General features: G+C 39.8%; 1 protein-coding gene across 17 annotated transcripts in view; it reads left to right on the top strand.

The window, feature by feature from the left end:
• LPP (LIM domain containing preferred translocation partner in lipoma) overlaps window positions 1-15,858 on the top strand; it is a 667,328-nt gene that overhangs the window by 543,299 nt on the left and 108,171 nt on the right. For all 17 annotated transcript variants that reach the window (XM_073895713.1, XM_073895738.1, XM_073895726.1 and 14 more), the window contains one exon: window positions 4,278-4,447. In XM_073895713.1, the coding sequence (XP_073751814.1) occupies window positions 4,278-4,447 (170 nt within the window). The remainder of the gene's footprint in view (window positions 1-4,277; window positions 4,448-15,858) is intronic.

Below are 15,858 nucleotides of genomic sequence, written 5' to 3'. Positions count from 1 at the left end.
AAGATTGTGGTCTGCTTTTAATGATGTGTAGCATAAGCCCCTCTAGGGGCAAGGATGTACTGGGCTTGAGTAACTTTCTTTCCATTGTGATTGCTTCCCTAAAAGGCATAGTTTGTAAATTTCGTTAATGTGAAAAGGGAACATTCGGGCACCTTTTCTGTCCTGCTGATGTGTAGGGCTATTTTTATGTTTTGTTCTTCGCTCTTTTTCTGTGCTTGTGATTTTAAAGGTGCCAGACTGACTGCCCTCGAGCCTGTGTCCCCAATTTCTCCCAAGAATAGGAAAAAAACGGGAGGCAGCAGAGCTGGTCATGTCTGGGTCCAGCATATTAGCCCGACCCACTCTGGAAGAATGTTCTCCAAATTATAAAGGAGAAGATTGTTCCTTATGAATACTGCCCATCTGCTTTCCTAGCTGAGAAGACAAGTCCTTGTTGTGCCAGCACCAAGTTACTACAGAGGTTTGGGATCTAGTCAAGCCCAGCCACTCATTCCCTTTGGAAAAACCAGAATGTTTTTCTCTTTCCCATCTCCACCTGTCCCAGTTCCATCCTTGAGTTGGGCTCAAATGCCTCTTTCTCCACAAAACCTTTCTGAGCCCCTCTCACACGTGATTTCCCTCCCACACCTCCATAGCACTTTCCCCTATGGCACTTGGCACCTTTCCCCATGGGATTGTAGAATGTATAGTCTTATAATGATTGTAAAAGGCACTGACATCGTCTAATCCATTTCTGTATATCACACAGAAGCAGAATATAGTACTGGCAAAGAGTAGATACCTGGGGAATGTTTGTTGAACAGAATGAAAATTTCAAAACATGTCTTTTCAGCCTGACCTTTAGGGGTTTGCCCTCATCTTTCTCTCTAGTCAGTAACTGCGATTCTCTCCCATATCCTCAGGGTTAGCTAGCAAACTCTCCATAAACTATGTAGACTCACTATCTTGGCTTCCAGAGACTATGCTTCGGGCCAGGCATGGTCTGGGTCAGAAGCACTACCTCCAGCTGTCTTATAGACCACCATGACCAGTAGACTGTAACATTTAGCCAGAATTTTTTTTTCCCCCAAGGTGTGGTCCACACATCACTAGTAGTCCCTGGTGGACTCTCAAGGAGCCCAGTTTAAGGTCTAGAATGGGAAAGAGTAATAAATAAAAATAATTCTGTTGACCTGAATTTAACAGATTTGAAATGTAAAATTAGAGTTTTCACAGGAATCCAGTATGCTCTTTTTTTTAAAGATTTATTTATTTATCTTAGAGAGAAAGCAGGGGGAAGGTCAGAGGAGAAAATCTTTGAGGGGACTCCCCGCTCAGCACAGAGACCAACACAGGTCTTGATCTCATGACTCATGAGATCGTGACCTGACCTGAAACCAAGAGTCAGATGCTTAACCAACTGAGCCACCCAGGCGCCCCAGGAATTCAATATGCTCTTAATAATCATCACATTCTTTTTTTTATTTAAATTCAATTAGCCGAGGTATAGTACATATAATGTTCAGTGATTCATCAGTTCAGTATAACACCCAGTGCTCATCACATCACGTGCCCTCCTTAATGCCCATCACGTTCTTAAAATTTGCACATATGTCACAAACCTCTGTTGATTGATGTTGCTGGACCAATGTTCACCAACAGTGCCATTCAGCTCAGAGTATTTTCATGTCATTAGTATTTTTTCTGCTGCTCTTAAACCTGTATTTTTCATTATCACTATTGTATTGCATTATTTCTTTAGTTCACCAAAATAGATCAGTGATTTCAATATGATTCCGTGACAGCAGGAAAAATGGTAATAAAGATAATACCATAAATACCACTTTGGATTAATATTAAAAATGTAAATTTTGGTGAAAGAGGATTCCAATATAAATATTGGAAGTGAATCTGTAAATTCTAAGACAAATGTGATAAGTCTGCACAAGCAGTTGTAAAAGAAAAGTTTGAATACTAAATATGATGATGACTTTTTAAAAAAATAAGACTTTATGAATTGGTGATCCATTTGCCTATAATTGCAGGGTGTTTTCTGTGATGAAATGACAGATAGTGACATGAAACTTTGAGAAGTGTAGCATCAACTTCAAACATAGCACGGTGAACTTGTTAGTAAACGAGTTAAGCTGTTGGGTTTTTTTTCCCCTGAATAATCACAAAACAAGTGCCATATGCAATAACCTAATTTTGTTACTAAAGGCAGTTAAAGTCCACAATTTTAAAGGCAACTTTCTAAAGTTATACATCTCATGATAAAAACAGGTACAAGTTGGGTGCCTGGGTGGCTCAATTGGTTAAGCGACTGCTTTTGGCTAAGGTCATGATTCCAGGGTCCTGATTCCAGGGTCCTGGGATCAAGTCCCACATCGGGCTCCCCCCTGCTCTGTGGGCAGCCTGCTTCTCCCTCTGCCTCTGCCTGCCACTCCCCCTGCTTGTGCTCTCTCTCTGTCAAATAAATAAATAAAATCTTCAAAAAAAAAAAAAAAAACAGGTACAAGTTAACTCTTGGGTAGAAGTTTGTAAAACAAGCCACAAAGTTTATTACAGAAGTTTTTATCAAATATCAAGAATATGATATCAGAAATTTAGACTATCACCTACCGTGGAGACAGCTCAGTTTCCAAGAGTTTAACTCTTTTTCCAGTACTTGATATTTTTTATTCCTTAGGGGGAAAATGATCTGTAGTTTGGGTTATATTTTAAAAACACATTCAAGTCCTGCAACAGAGCATATAGAAATATTTTCCAGTGCCAATGCAACCAGAGAGGATTAGAAATATGTTTGCCTCTTTTCTCCCAAGTTGAAACATTTAGCCCTCCTGTTTGTAGGTGTGAAATGATTGTCAATCCAACGTGATGGAGTGCTGAAAGCAGTCTTCAGTGAGAAATCTCCCCATAATGTCAGCTCCGTGTTCAATCCCAATGCACAGAATGAAGCAGAGGCCAGATGACATAGTGCTTAAAACCATGGACACTGAAGCTAGACTACTTAATTTTGAATTTCATTAACCATTTTTGTGACTCACTTTCCTCATCTGTAAAATAGGGACAATAGCAGACCTGTGACATAGGTGGCTGTAAGTATGAAATGAGTTAACATGTCTAAAAGCACCTTGAAAATGCCTGGCATAAGAGGAAGCACTAGGTTTGCTACAACTTATGTGTTAAAGCCCCCAGATTCTTGTTGACATTTCCAGTGACCTGTAATTATTTGTTAAGACTTTCTACTTATGGAAATAAAGAAAAGAAGGAAAACTGGATGTGGATCTGACCTCTGGCTCCAGATTCCCATGACAGAACCAGATAGAGATACAGACTGCAGCCAGCGCAGTGCCTCACGCTGACATAAATATTTGTGTCTTCAGTTGTTTTATTGTTCCTATTTAAAACAATGAATTTTTTGAAACCCAAATCTGATGTCCATATGTGGTCCAGATGCCCCATAAATCAGTTTAAGAATGCTGAAAGTTTACAGAACACTGGGCTGGACGGTGACAACCAGGACCATCGGGACTCGAAACCCTAAAGTCAGTGGAACTGTTGCAGGTTTTAGGGATGTTCCAACTAGTACCAGACTTGAAGGCAATATAAGTAAATTGTAATAACTTAAAGGATGTCAGGTGTAAGAGATGACACGTGTTTCACGAGGCCCTAGAAGACAGAACTAGAAGTACTGGGTAGCAGTTAGCTTGAGGAAGCAGTCTGGCTCAATATGAGAGATAACTTTCTAGCAGTCGGAACTGTCGGGAAATAAAAGGGACTCCCTTTTGATCTGTCTATCACTGAGGGCTGGATGCAGAGATTTTACAACCTGGACTTTTCTGAGAGGAGTTAAAGTTTGATTTTTTACCCAATTCCTTCACAGTCCAACTGGACACGTAGACTCTCCAAGCAGAAAGACTTTCCTAGACGTGCCTTCCACTGCTCCCTTGCTGAGTCATGTTCCTCTTACACTTGGTGTGAGATCAGAGGCACAGTACTGGCCTTGACATCAGGAGACCTGAGTTCTACTCTGTCCCTTTCTGTAGGTCCTTGAGCTGTGAGGGTCAACTCCTCAAATGCCTCATAGAAAATCCCCATCATGGCGGCCGTACCCGGCCTAGGGGTGGCTATACCGGTGATCTTTCTCCTGGGACGGCGGTGGTGGGCGTGGTGTCAGTCTTGTTGCTGCTGTTGCCATTATGAGTCGGCTGTCTCCTCCACCTTGGCTTCCGTCCTAGGAGGACTGAAAGTGTTCCTTGGTGTGTTCTTAGGAGTCAATCCCTTTTGCCTTTCAGGCCGCTGTGCTCGCTGTGGGGAGAATGTCGTTGGGGAAGGGACAGGATGCACTGCCATGGATCAGGTCTTCCACGTGGACTGTTTTACCTGCATCATCTGCAACAACAAGCTCCGGGGACAGCCCTTCTATGCAGTAGAGAAGAAAGCTTACTGTGAGCCCTGCTACATTGTAAGTTCACATTTTGCTCTGCCACTCCCCCCGCCCTGCTTTGTAAAGATGTCTTCTTTGGCAGAATGCCAGTCACTCCAAATAGAATGTAGCCAGCGATCTCTATTTCTCCCCAGATTCCAATGTGTGTGTGTGTGTGTGTGTAGATTGACATATCTTAATTTTTTCCAATTGTCCCCTGTACGTATGAGGTCAGAAAGGCATGTTAGGAGGATCTGCTCATTATCAATTAGTGGTCTGCAGAGAAGATCATCCCTTCGGGCCTTTCAAGCATGTACATACAAGCTCACACACACCCCCCTGCACAGCAGGTTTCCCAAGTGGCATAGTTGTACCTCTTATTATTAGGTCTCACCCTGCATTTGAATTTGCCAGTATTTGTAAAGAAACCCTGCAGGGCCTCTGGACTCCCCAGTGCTCTTTCAAATTCCTGGGCCCTTTGAATGGCCTCTTATCTCCCCAAAAGATTGCTACCTACCATACCCAGCAGGTTTTCAATGCTGCAAACAGATAGACCCTTTATGATACAGGGAAATGAATTTCCCTTAAAGGAAAATGAATAGTAATGCTGACTGAGCTAATAATTGAGGGGTTTTTTTGTTGTTGTTGTTGTTTTTTAAGAATACAACAACTATATTTTAATAACATAGCCGGATGGCTAAAAGTATGCTATCTTCATTTCTTACCAGGCTACTTAAATCTACACATTAAGCTATCTTCTGATAGAGCAATTTGATAAACTGTTTTTGAACTTAAAAAAACATTTCTTTGCTGTCTTTCTGCATGATTTTAATCTGTTTAACACTTGTTAGTGGAAAAATTGGTGCATTTCTGCAAACCCACAAAGGAGGCATGGTTTGGCCTCAGTGCCCAGGCCTTTTAACATAAAGGAAGTTTTGGGTGCAAGGTCTCAGGAGTTATACATAGCTTTGCAGAACCCCAGGGTTCAAGTTCACTGCAGAAGTTTCTGGCCTTGTCAGTATCTTCCTCTGACCTGCCCGCTCTAACTCATTGCAGCCCTGGAGTCCGCAGCACAGATCTGAAAGTTCTTCAAGATTAAGGTATTGCAGGATTCAATATTGTTTTGCATCTCTTAGGTTCAATTTTATTTGTTTTCCTCCCCAAAGGAAACTTAACTTAAATACATACCGCATCGTACTAGTGCCACACAATGCTGGAGCTGGAAACCAACTCCTCTTTTTAGAAGTGAGAATACAGAAACAAGGAGAGGAAGAAAATGGCCTCTCCATCCCATCATGGATGTCATAACCAGGGCTATATTCAGTCCTTCACACCCCTGGTCCCATAGTCTCTGCTGACAGCACACGTTTTTAGTTTGTCTAGAACATAAACAGAAACACTATAATGTCCTATTGATCTGGAAGGGGGCAGTTACATATATGAGGGAAAGTTTACTGAACAGAAGCTTACCTCTTTAGGAAATAAGAATATTTCAGATATTGCCCTTTGAAATCTTTACTGAAAAGAAAAACATTACAAAATCCCCTGCCTTTGTAAACAGACCGCATGGACAATGGCTTAGGGCGAGCACGTGAAATTACTTATTGCAGTGCGCTCTGTGACGACGATGTCCACAGAGCCTCTGGAAGCACCTGTGGCCCTTTGTCCTTATACGAAGTGATTACACATTGCTGTGTTTTGTGTAGCTCTGTGTCTATTTTTCATCCTTCTTTTGGACTGCACTGTTGATTTTTTTTTCCTACTTTAATGGTGCTCCGGGGGCAGTCTCCTTCATTTTTTCTTATATCCCTTGGGGCTAAGGATCACATGAGCAATATTGGGAAACAGTGTAACATGGTGTGAGGAACATGGTTTGAATTTGATTTCGTCACTTATAAGGCTTTGTCTCCTTGAGAAAGCTCTTTCCAAGCCTCAGTCCCCCCATATATATAATGGGAGTGATTGCAGGATTTTCTCCAAAGGCTTGTGAAGATGAAATGAGGCATTGCTGTAAAGCACATTTGGCCTGCCCAAGGAATGGTAATGGAATGCATGTTATTCCGAGATGAATGTTGGTAAGATTTCTGGCGTATTTAGTATTTCTGAACATGAGGACCTTACATGTGCCGTGAGGCTCCTTGGGCTTTAGGGAATTGTTTTAACCTCTCAGGCATACCCCTGTCCCATTTTTAAATGCTTTTCTTGCCCTCCTGGGTGTGTAATAAGACTGAAAAAAAGTGCCATCTGGCCTACTCACAGGTTTCTACAGTGTGTGGGCTCAGGTTTCGATCTCCGGGCCAGGTATAGGAGCTCAGTGATTCTTGAGTTGTAGTTCCTTCAGCTTTGGTTGCCCTGTTGCTTAAGACTGTGCTTATGACAAGGAAGAGTATCTGGGAAATATTTAACCACATCCTCGGAAGAGCTGGGTGAATTCAAACAATGGAAATTCCTACCGTCCTTATTGATGTCTCTCCCTCAGAAGAACCTTTAATCAAGATTTTTCTTTATGAGATCTATCCATGGTGACTCTAAAGTGTAATTTAATTCTTATCAGAATCCAGTTAAGCTGTATTCAGAGACCCTTGTTCAGTATTGATTTTAGAGTTCAGCACAGCCCTCAAGCTCTCAGATGGATGTGTTAGCATTTTCATTTCTTTGGGACTTTTCGTCAAGTCCAACAAGTTGCCACACTAGAAATGTAAAGAGTTTTCTCTGGGGGTGGGATTGGGGAAGCTGGGAGACTAAAATGAAACAAGTTGGTTTTGAAGACAGAGCGTGTGGTAAGGACGATCCTAGGGCTGTATGTCTGTCTCTTGGAACCAAAGCCCTTCGAACAGAAATACCTGTGATGCCATCCAGTCAAACTGCCTCAGGTTCCATTGGTGGAAACTGATGTCCAAGAGACATCCTGTGTAAACAAAGTGTGGTGAAAACCCATGCCCTGCACCTCAGTCAGTGAGCTTTTTTTTTTTTTTTTGGTAATAGAATCAGAATATTCACAATCGTGGTTTAGTTCATTATTTCTGTGTAAAGACCACCCATGTCCAATGCTCTGAGTTTAGGAAGGAGACTCACCTAATATAAATTTAATTTCTTCTTGTCTAAATTAATTAGTGATCAACTTAGATCATATTTAAATTGACCATTTACATAATTTGGGGGGAAAAATATACCAATTACGTCTTCATCTTTGCTTCAGTGATTATTCGGATTTTCCTGTTGTCTCTTGAATCCTTAATCCTTGCACACACATAACTGTAATTAAACCAGTTTGGTTCTATAAGGCACTATAATTCTCTTTAATCATTTCATATATGCTTTCTTTTGTGTTTTCTATTGGTTGACTTAATATAAATATGTATATAGCTTTCCACTGTTAATAACCGCTATTTTTTAGTTTTTTTCTGTTTAGTTTTGCATTATGTTTGCATACTACATTGTAAAGCTCTTTCCCACTAGAAAGGTATTGGGTGTTTTCCATTCTTTCAGTATTGTAAATAACATGCCTATAAATAGCTGAGTAAAAGTTTTATATTCTTTTACTTTGAATTTTTTTCCTTAGCATAAATTCTTTGATTTATATTACCAAGTTCACTTTGCAGCAATTTGGAGAACTTTTGCTCGATTTCTTTAGAAAGATTTTTCAAATTCACAGAACCATCAGCAATGTGAAACCGTATGTTAAACTCTAACCTATCCACTATTGAAGAAGTTTATTTATATTTACTTTGAACCAATTTAATAAGTGCCTTATGTAACAGTTATTTTATTTTTTTAAAGATTTTACTTACTTAATTTATTTGAGAGAGAGAGAGAGAGCATGCTCAAGTGGGGAGAGGAACAGAGGGGGAGGGACAAGCCGACTCCGCGCTGAGCACGGATCCTGATGCAGGGCTCCATCCCACGATCCTGACACTATGACCCAAGCTGAAGTCGAGAGTCGGACACCCAGGTGACCAAACCACCCAGGCACCCCTGTAATAATTATTTTAATTTAAGTTTGTATAGTTATTAACAAAACAAATAAGATGCTTTTCAACTTTGGTGATCTCTTAAAAGCTTCGTTTTGATTATTTTTATGGATTTGTGTAAATGAACAGATTAAAAGTACAAGCACTAAGCTTCCTTGAGAAGTAAGGTGATGTAAATAGAATATATTGCTTCTAGACCTTGCTCTCCTGGTGTGACCTTGGGGAAGCCATTTAATTTCCGAGTACTGGTATCCTCATTTATGAAAAGGAGATATTAACTTCTTCCCTGTCTTCAAAGACAAGGAATGAACAATTGTGTTATTTTATACATTACGAAATTGTTTACTAACAGAAGGGCTTAATCCGTTAAAAACATTATTATCGTTTGCTTTTTGCCTTAGCATAATCTGATACAATTTAGAAATCCTCTACCTTTGGGGGTAATTTCATAGCTACAGTTGCTATGGAAATACTGAAATAAATGGACGTCATGGAAGGACGATGAGGACATACATGAGAAGAAGAGGCTCATGCCTTGCTTGAGAAGATTTTCATGGTGCTGTGAGTATGAGGGGCAGCAGCCGTGCCTCCCACTTAATGTGTTCTTCTGTCCTGAATGAGACAGGTTTAGCCACTAGCGTAGATTAACAAAAGAACCGCCGTGTCCTTAGCATTGCCAGGGCATCTGGGCCTGAGACGTCGCGCGTCCGAGAGTCTCAGCAAAAGTCTGTTTACGAAATGGCAGCCAAGGATCTTCCCCTAAACCAGGGCTCTTAACTCAGAGTGGATCAAATCCAACTTCTAACTCTCCAACGGTGGAAGTTGGTACAGACGTTTTTATTAGAGTTAAAATCCAAGTGATTAAAAGGCCTCAGGAAATCGGAGGCCAACTCCACAGGAGACTAAACACTGCAAGGTTCCTGAGCTTGACACATTAGTGGCCAACACACTCACGGCCTTTTGCTCCCTTAGTCACTCAATGGCCACAGTCTCCTACCTCTGCAGGAGAGTTGTCCTTTTATATGCTCAGTTCCTCTGAATAGTGTTTTAAAAGCAGTTATGGCCAGTGCTTCATGTGGGTGTTGGGAAAGGAGCTCAGAGTTTGGACAAAAGCTGAAAAATCCACACGAATTCCCCTTCTCTTTTCTCATTGCCCACCCCTGCTCCCTCACCTCCAAGAAGCATCTGTCTCTCTTTCCCCCTCACACCAAGCGCACCTGCACACATACTTTCTTCTTGATGTTATATCATTATCCCTCAAGCACTCTCCCAGAAAGGAGAAAATGCTTCAAGAAAGAGGGACATTTGTCAAGTATCCTGTAGAGCGATTTCACCATGCTAACTACTACTGATCGTTCTCTCTCTCTGCACCCCCCCTTACATTTGACAGCGCTCCTGAGCACCTCTCATTGCGTGTTACCATTCCTATTAAAACCTTGTGAAATAGACTGGTGCGGGGCAGAGGAGTGGAGGGGTTACTGGTCCCACTTGATGGCGGCTTTGATATTTTCAAAGCGAAAGACAAACCAAGGGTAGGGACAGATCTTCTAACTTGTACATGATTGCTAGGTCCATATCACCACCCTGAAACTAATATTCAGCTTCCTAAAGATAACAAAGATACTGACAGCCCTCTGTGATTAGAGCCTTCCATTTCCAACATTTGAATTGATGACCACATACATCATGCCTTCCAGCATTCCAGAATCTGAAATGCTCAACTTCTATTGGCAATAAAACGCAAGCCCTGTCTTTTCTTAAGCATTTACACGTGGCTCTCCCTGCAATGCCTCAGGTTTTAAGGGGAAACTCTTCTTTTTATGGTTAAAAATAATCATAATAATAACATTTGTTTAGTGCTTTCAATTTTATAGAGCATTTTTCTTTTAACTTACGTCATCCTCTAATGGTCCTAGAAAATAGGATGATTATTATTACGTTCCTCTCCAGGGATAAGAAGCTGAATTTTAGAAAAAGTCAGCTTGCTCCGTTCCATAAGGCATGAGCATCAGATCCAAGACTTGACCTGGCCTTTGACTCTCAAGCCCAGCTCTTTTCATGCACCCAACTAGTCACTGGAAATTTCATTTATTACTAGGTTTCCTTTCTCACAATTAATTTTTTCTCTATTACCATTTTTTCAGTGTCATGTTAAAAAAAAATACAGTTAACCTACATTCTGAATTTCATAAAGTGGCTTTTGCTTATTCTTGGACATATTAGAGAAATATTGAGCTCAAAATATCCTTTCTTATGGTGGTCGATCTTAAAAAACTACAACTATGTTTTTAAGTATTATGTGCTCACTAGAGAAAAATTAGAAAATGTATTAAAATATGCATAGCCCACATCTAAATAACACTTTATATTTTACCACACACTCCTTTTCTATTTCAATATCTCTCTGTATAGATACAACCATACATCTACACACATGTGGTTTACACGTGCATGCACACACAACGCACACACAAATGGGATCATACCATCCGTACTAACTAGTAACTTGCTTTTGTTACGTGACAATACATCAAACTTTGCCTTCTCCAAAGGGCATTCAAAATGTCTTCCATGGGCAAAAAGAATATATATCACCTACATACCTTTTCTGGAAAAAAAAAATGACAAAGAAATATTCCAGCAGAAAAATAAGTTAATCAAAATAAAGTATGTGGAAATCTAGGGCTAATAAAATGGTGATAAACAACGAACCAATACAACTGATAGTTAGAGAGGAAAAGATGAATAGCAAATTCAGGCTAAGAGAAAATAATATTAATCACCTACTAACTACAATATTAATAGCAGACAAAGTACAATTCAGAACAAAACTATTACATCGGCCAAAGTCTATTACCTTATTGATAAATGTCACAGTTCCACAGGAACAGCCCTGAGCCTTTCTTTGTTAAATATCATTACATTGAAATATATAATACAAAAATATTGATGAAATACAAGCTGAAAATGGCTAAACCATATGCTTTATAAAACTTTAACACATTCCGTGCAATCTATGACAAACCAATTATGGAAGTTGAGTAATATGATTAATATGATTGATTGGATCCATACAAGCAAAGAGATTCTATCTTCTCTCCAAATCTCCATGGAAGATTTAAAAAAACGTCCTCTCATAGTCTAAGAGGAAAATATAGACAGTTCCTACTGGCGCTCACAGAATTGCATATAGCAGTACAGCAAGACAAGAAACCTATCAAAGGATAAACAAATAAGCATGCCCGTGGGTTAAAGACTTCTTAGAAAGTAGTGCTGATGGTAACGCTGCATGACAACCAGAATGAGACCCAGCCAGAGTTGAATTCCAGTACAGCTAGGATCATTAATTGCAACAAGAAAGGGTGCATATATATTTATCTAAAGACCTAGAAAAGGACAACAAAGTCAACCTTCAGGAAGAAGGAAGTCATTAAAGGCAGTTATTGATAAACTGAAAAATACTAGAATTTTTAGGTCCAGGAGATGATTCTTTGAAAAGGGAAATAAAATAAGCACCCAGGGAAGATGAGAAAGAGAGAAACAAAAATTACAGAAAACTAGGAATGGAAAAGAACCTCTTTAGCATATGTATAAAAGACATTTAAAAATTATTGCACTTAAAATTTTATAGAAGAGGCTATGATCTGTGCATACTTAAAATGCAAGGGAAGAACCCTTGAATAACCCCTGAACATGGGTGGAATGCAGACGTACCGCCTGAGAAAGCACCAGGAAATTTCACTGAGAGGACTTTTCAGATCTTTAAAGAACAAATGATTCCTCTGCGAGTTCAACTTTCAGAGCTCAGCAAGAGACGATAAGCTTCTCAGATCATTTGAGAAAGCTAGCCTGATCCTGGTTAATAATATTACTAATAAACAAGGTTGCCCCCAAAAGAAAAGTATGCTCATCTGACTTTCACCTGTGCAGAAACCCTAAACGAAGTGTTAGCAAATTGAGTGCCACATAATGAAACATCCCAGGTAATTCAATGTTAGGACAATAGTAGGAACATTTTAACATAATCCATTATATATATATATCAAATGTTAATAAACCAGTCATCTCCATAAATGCCTAAAGGGTATTTAATAAAATTTATCATACATCCTTTGTTAAAACAAAAACAGTTGCAGGAACACAAAACAAACTCTAAGTAAAATGGAAGAAAAAGGAAAATACGTGTTTAATAGGATAAAACAAACTAGTGGCCAGCCTTCTTCCTAGATCTTGCTGGGTATGCATAGGATCACTGCTATTATATTAATATTGTTTTTAACATTCTAGCCTTCATAATGGGAACTGGGAAACAAAAAGTCTTATATAAACTTTCATATATGTAACTTTTTCTTTGTTTTACATATATATTTCAATTTATTATGTAATATTTCTAACACATAAAACATGATGAAATATCACGTACCCTTTATCCAGTTTAACAAATAAAACATTAGGAATTCCACTGAAACCCTGAGGTCCTTGTCCTTAATCACATTCCCAGAACTCTTGTACAGAGGTAGTCATTATGCTAAATATGTTTTTTGTATCATATCCATACATTTCTTCATATTTTGACTCCATATCTCTAAAAATATAGTGTCACTTGCGTATAGTGTTTCTTAATTTTAAATGAATAGCACTTATCATACCTATTTTTCTGAGACCTTTCCACTCAAAGTCATAAGACTAAAATATAGCAACATTTATAGATGATATGATTATTCTAGAAAATCTAAAGTCTTAGAATAATAAAAGCTTAATAACTTGACAAAATTAAAATTATAAGTTTTGGTTTAGAAAATATAACAGGAAAAAAAGCCCTATACAGAAGCAACAAACACTATAAAATACCTAGGCAAACCTTTAAAAGCATAAATGATCTAAGTGAAGAATGCTATAAAATTTTACAGGGATAATTAACCCATGAGCAAAATGATTTGGGGATTGAATATGCTTTGGAAAGCACCTCTCACTTCAACAGGCATTCATATCATCACCCTGTAATTATACAAGAACAAGGCTTTGCGGGAGGGGAGATAGTTACTGCATGGCCCTTTGTAAGGGTTTTTATTCAGCTTTTTTTCCCAGCTAGCCCCCAGCCCTCTGCTGACCAAGGCTACTGCTCACCACATCCCTGCAGGCTTCAGGTTGGCCCTTGGTGAGGGTAGGGAGGCAAAGACCTGCAGGCAGACTGCCCGGAACAAGGAAGAGGCTAGCTGAGTTTAACCTTTTTCTCCAGTTCCTATCCCAAAGTATATTTATTTCTGTTGTTATAGAATTAGGATGCATTTTAAAGGCCAGAAGGAAGGAACCTTGGAAATTCAATAACGTCAGTTTACAGCTGAGAACACCTGAAGCCCAAGAAAGCTGACCGATTTGCCTGAGGTTATATGGTTTATTAATGGCAGAGGCAGGAATAGAAACCATGAACCTTGATGATACCTTCAAAGAGCTGCTTTCTTTGGGACTGACGTGAAGAGGCTTAATCATATGGGGCTACAGACTCCAGAGAAACATCCCTAGAAAATTTTGGATTCCGTAAATTTTGGTTGGAGAGTGTAGAAATGGGACAGGGTTTGCCTCAGCTCCAACCAAGATGGAGAGTCTCAGATTTCCAGGTTAAATGCCTCTGAAACTTTATGCTAGAACCTTCCCACTGCCCTAGTTTGTTTATTTTTAAATCAAGCATGAACTCACCACTCGGTGTTTGCCAGAGTTTGGATGAATGTCAGCATCAGGCCACTGTAATAATGGTTTAAGATTATTTAATCCTATTACTTGTACACTTCATTAGGCTGAGTGAATTGTTGGCAGTGGTTCAGTAAACTTCCTACTTTAGAGATAAAAGGATGGAAAGAAAACAGGGAAGGAGTCTGTTCCTCGTTTTCCTTCATATTTATTGTTTGTCTCTTAAAGGATAAAGGAATGGTAATTACCCAGATACAGCACATAATCTGTGTTAGCAGGGTCTACTAAGCTGCTCTGTACCCTCAAAAGAGAAAAATGTCTATAACTTTATGTTTCCAATTAAAAAGAAAGGATTGGAACAAAGGAGAGAGAGAGAGAATGTGTGTGTGTTTATGCTTTAAAAATCAATGTTAAAAATAAACCTGAAAATAAGTTCAAGAGTCCTAGGTAAGACATTCAATCTTTCACTTAGCAGGCCCGGTGTGAGGCAACAAATGATTTTCAAGAAAAAATCATGGAATGTAGAGTCAGACCTGGTTCACACCAGCCTGACCAGCTACTATTCTGCATTCACCTCATTTATTTTACCTTAAATTTCCCCACAAATAGAATGAAAGTAATATTTCTTACCTTGATGGCTAAATGAGGATTCAGAGAGGCTGACAGGGCTGAACAAAAATCAAAGTGTGGGGGTGTTGGACAGTATATAACCGCACAGGGCCAAGCCCCAGGTATGTGCAAACAGAATCTGCAAAGGAGAACTTGGCTTCACTTGAATCCCCAAAGGACTATTTATTGAGTCAGCATCACAGTCTCTGGAATATTACCTGCATGCTGGGGGTTCAAGAGCTCGCAACGTCTGAGGGGTGGCGGCAAGTCATGAGACTCTCGAAGCTTGGTTTTCCCAAAATGTGTCAGAGGTCCCCTGCTTTGGAATCACCCTCAAGTCCTCATTAAAAAAGTAAAGTTCTGGACCACTCCCCAGAATTTCTGCACATTTCAGCCAAGAAATGTGGAAATGTGCATCTTTTACAAGGCTCTTGAGGGAGGTTCTTGTGCATGCTCAGTTTTGAGATCCACGTGTCTGTATTTCTAGCCCAGCTCATCTAAGAAGTAGTCCCAAAATACTTCACTATCTCCCATCTCTCTCCTACACATTCTTTTTACCACACTTGGCCAAATGGGACTGTCTTCTCCTGGACATTGATATTTTACGCTTCTCTGTCTGTGCTCCAGGCTGCTGTCTGCCTTGTGCCTTTCCCCATCTCCATGGTTTGAAAATCTGTATCAACCAACCTTAAAAAGCTTTCCTGGAACTTCCCCAAGTAGATGTGGCCTTTTCTGATGCAATGCTTCTGTTTCCTCCTCTCTCATATGATTTCACTTCCTACAACTGGCGTTGAAGTCATTTGAGTGTTTGACACATTCTCTTATTGTTTGAACCCCTTAGAGAGTGTGCTATGTTGGGATGGGGGGGAGTGTGTGTCTCATCTTGTTCATCTTTGTCTTTTCCATGATTCTTGTCACAGTAGGTGAGCCATCCCTGCTTTGATATTTATGGAGGTTGGGGCCAGAGGGGACCTGGTTTCACTCTAGACCCCAGTGTCTCCTAAGAGGGTCTTTGACTCTTTGCCCTTTGGTACACCTTAGATTTGAGACTCCCTGTGTGTATATGAAGCAGAGAGGAGAACTTGGCTCTGGGAGCTTGTGAGCAGTCACTGCTAAAATGTAAATGTAAAAGATTGAAGGGAAAGATGTGAGAGTGAAGCCAGCTGTCTAGCTTCCAGTCGT

The sequence above is a fragment of the Callorhinus ursinus genome, unplaced genomic scaffold (assembly GCF_003265705.2).
Source record: "Callorhinus ursinus isolate GAN/ISIS: 27379988/994484 unplaced genomic scaffold, GSC_fseal_2.0 scaffold1, whole genome shotgun sequence".
NCBI lineage: Eukaryota > Metazoa > Chordata > Mammalia > Carnivora > Otariidae > Callorhinus > Callorhinus ursinus.
This window is presented reverse-complemented; position numbering and strand designations above follow the sequence as displayed.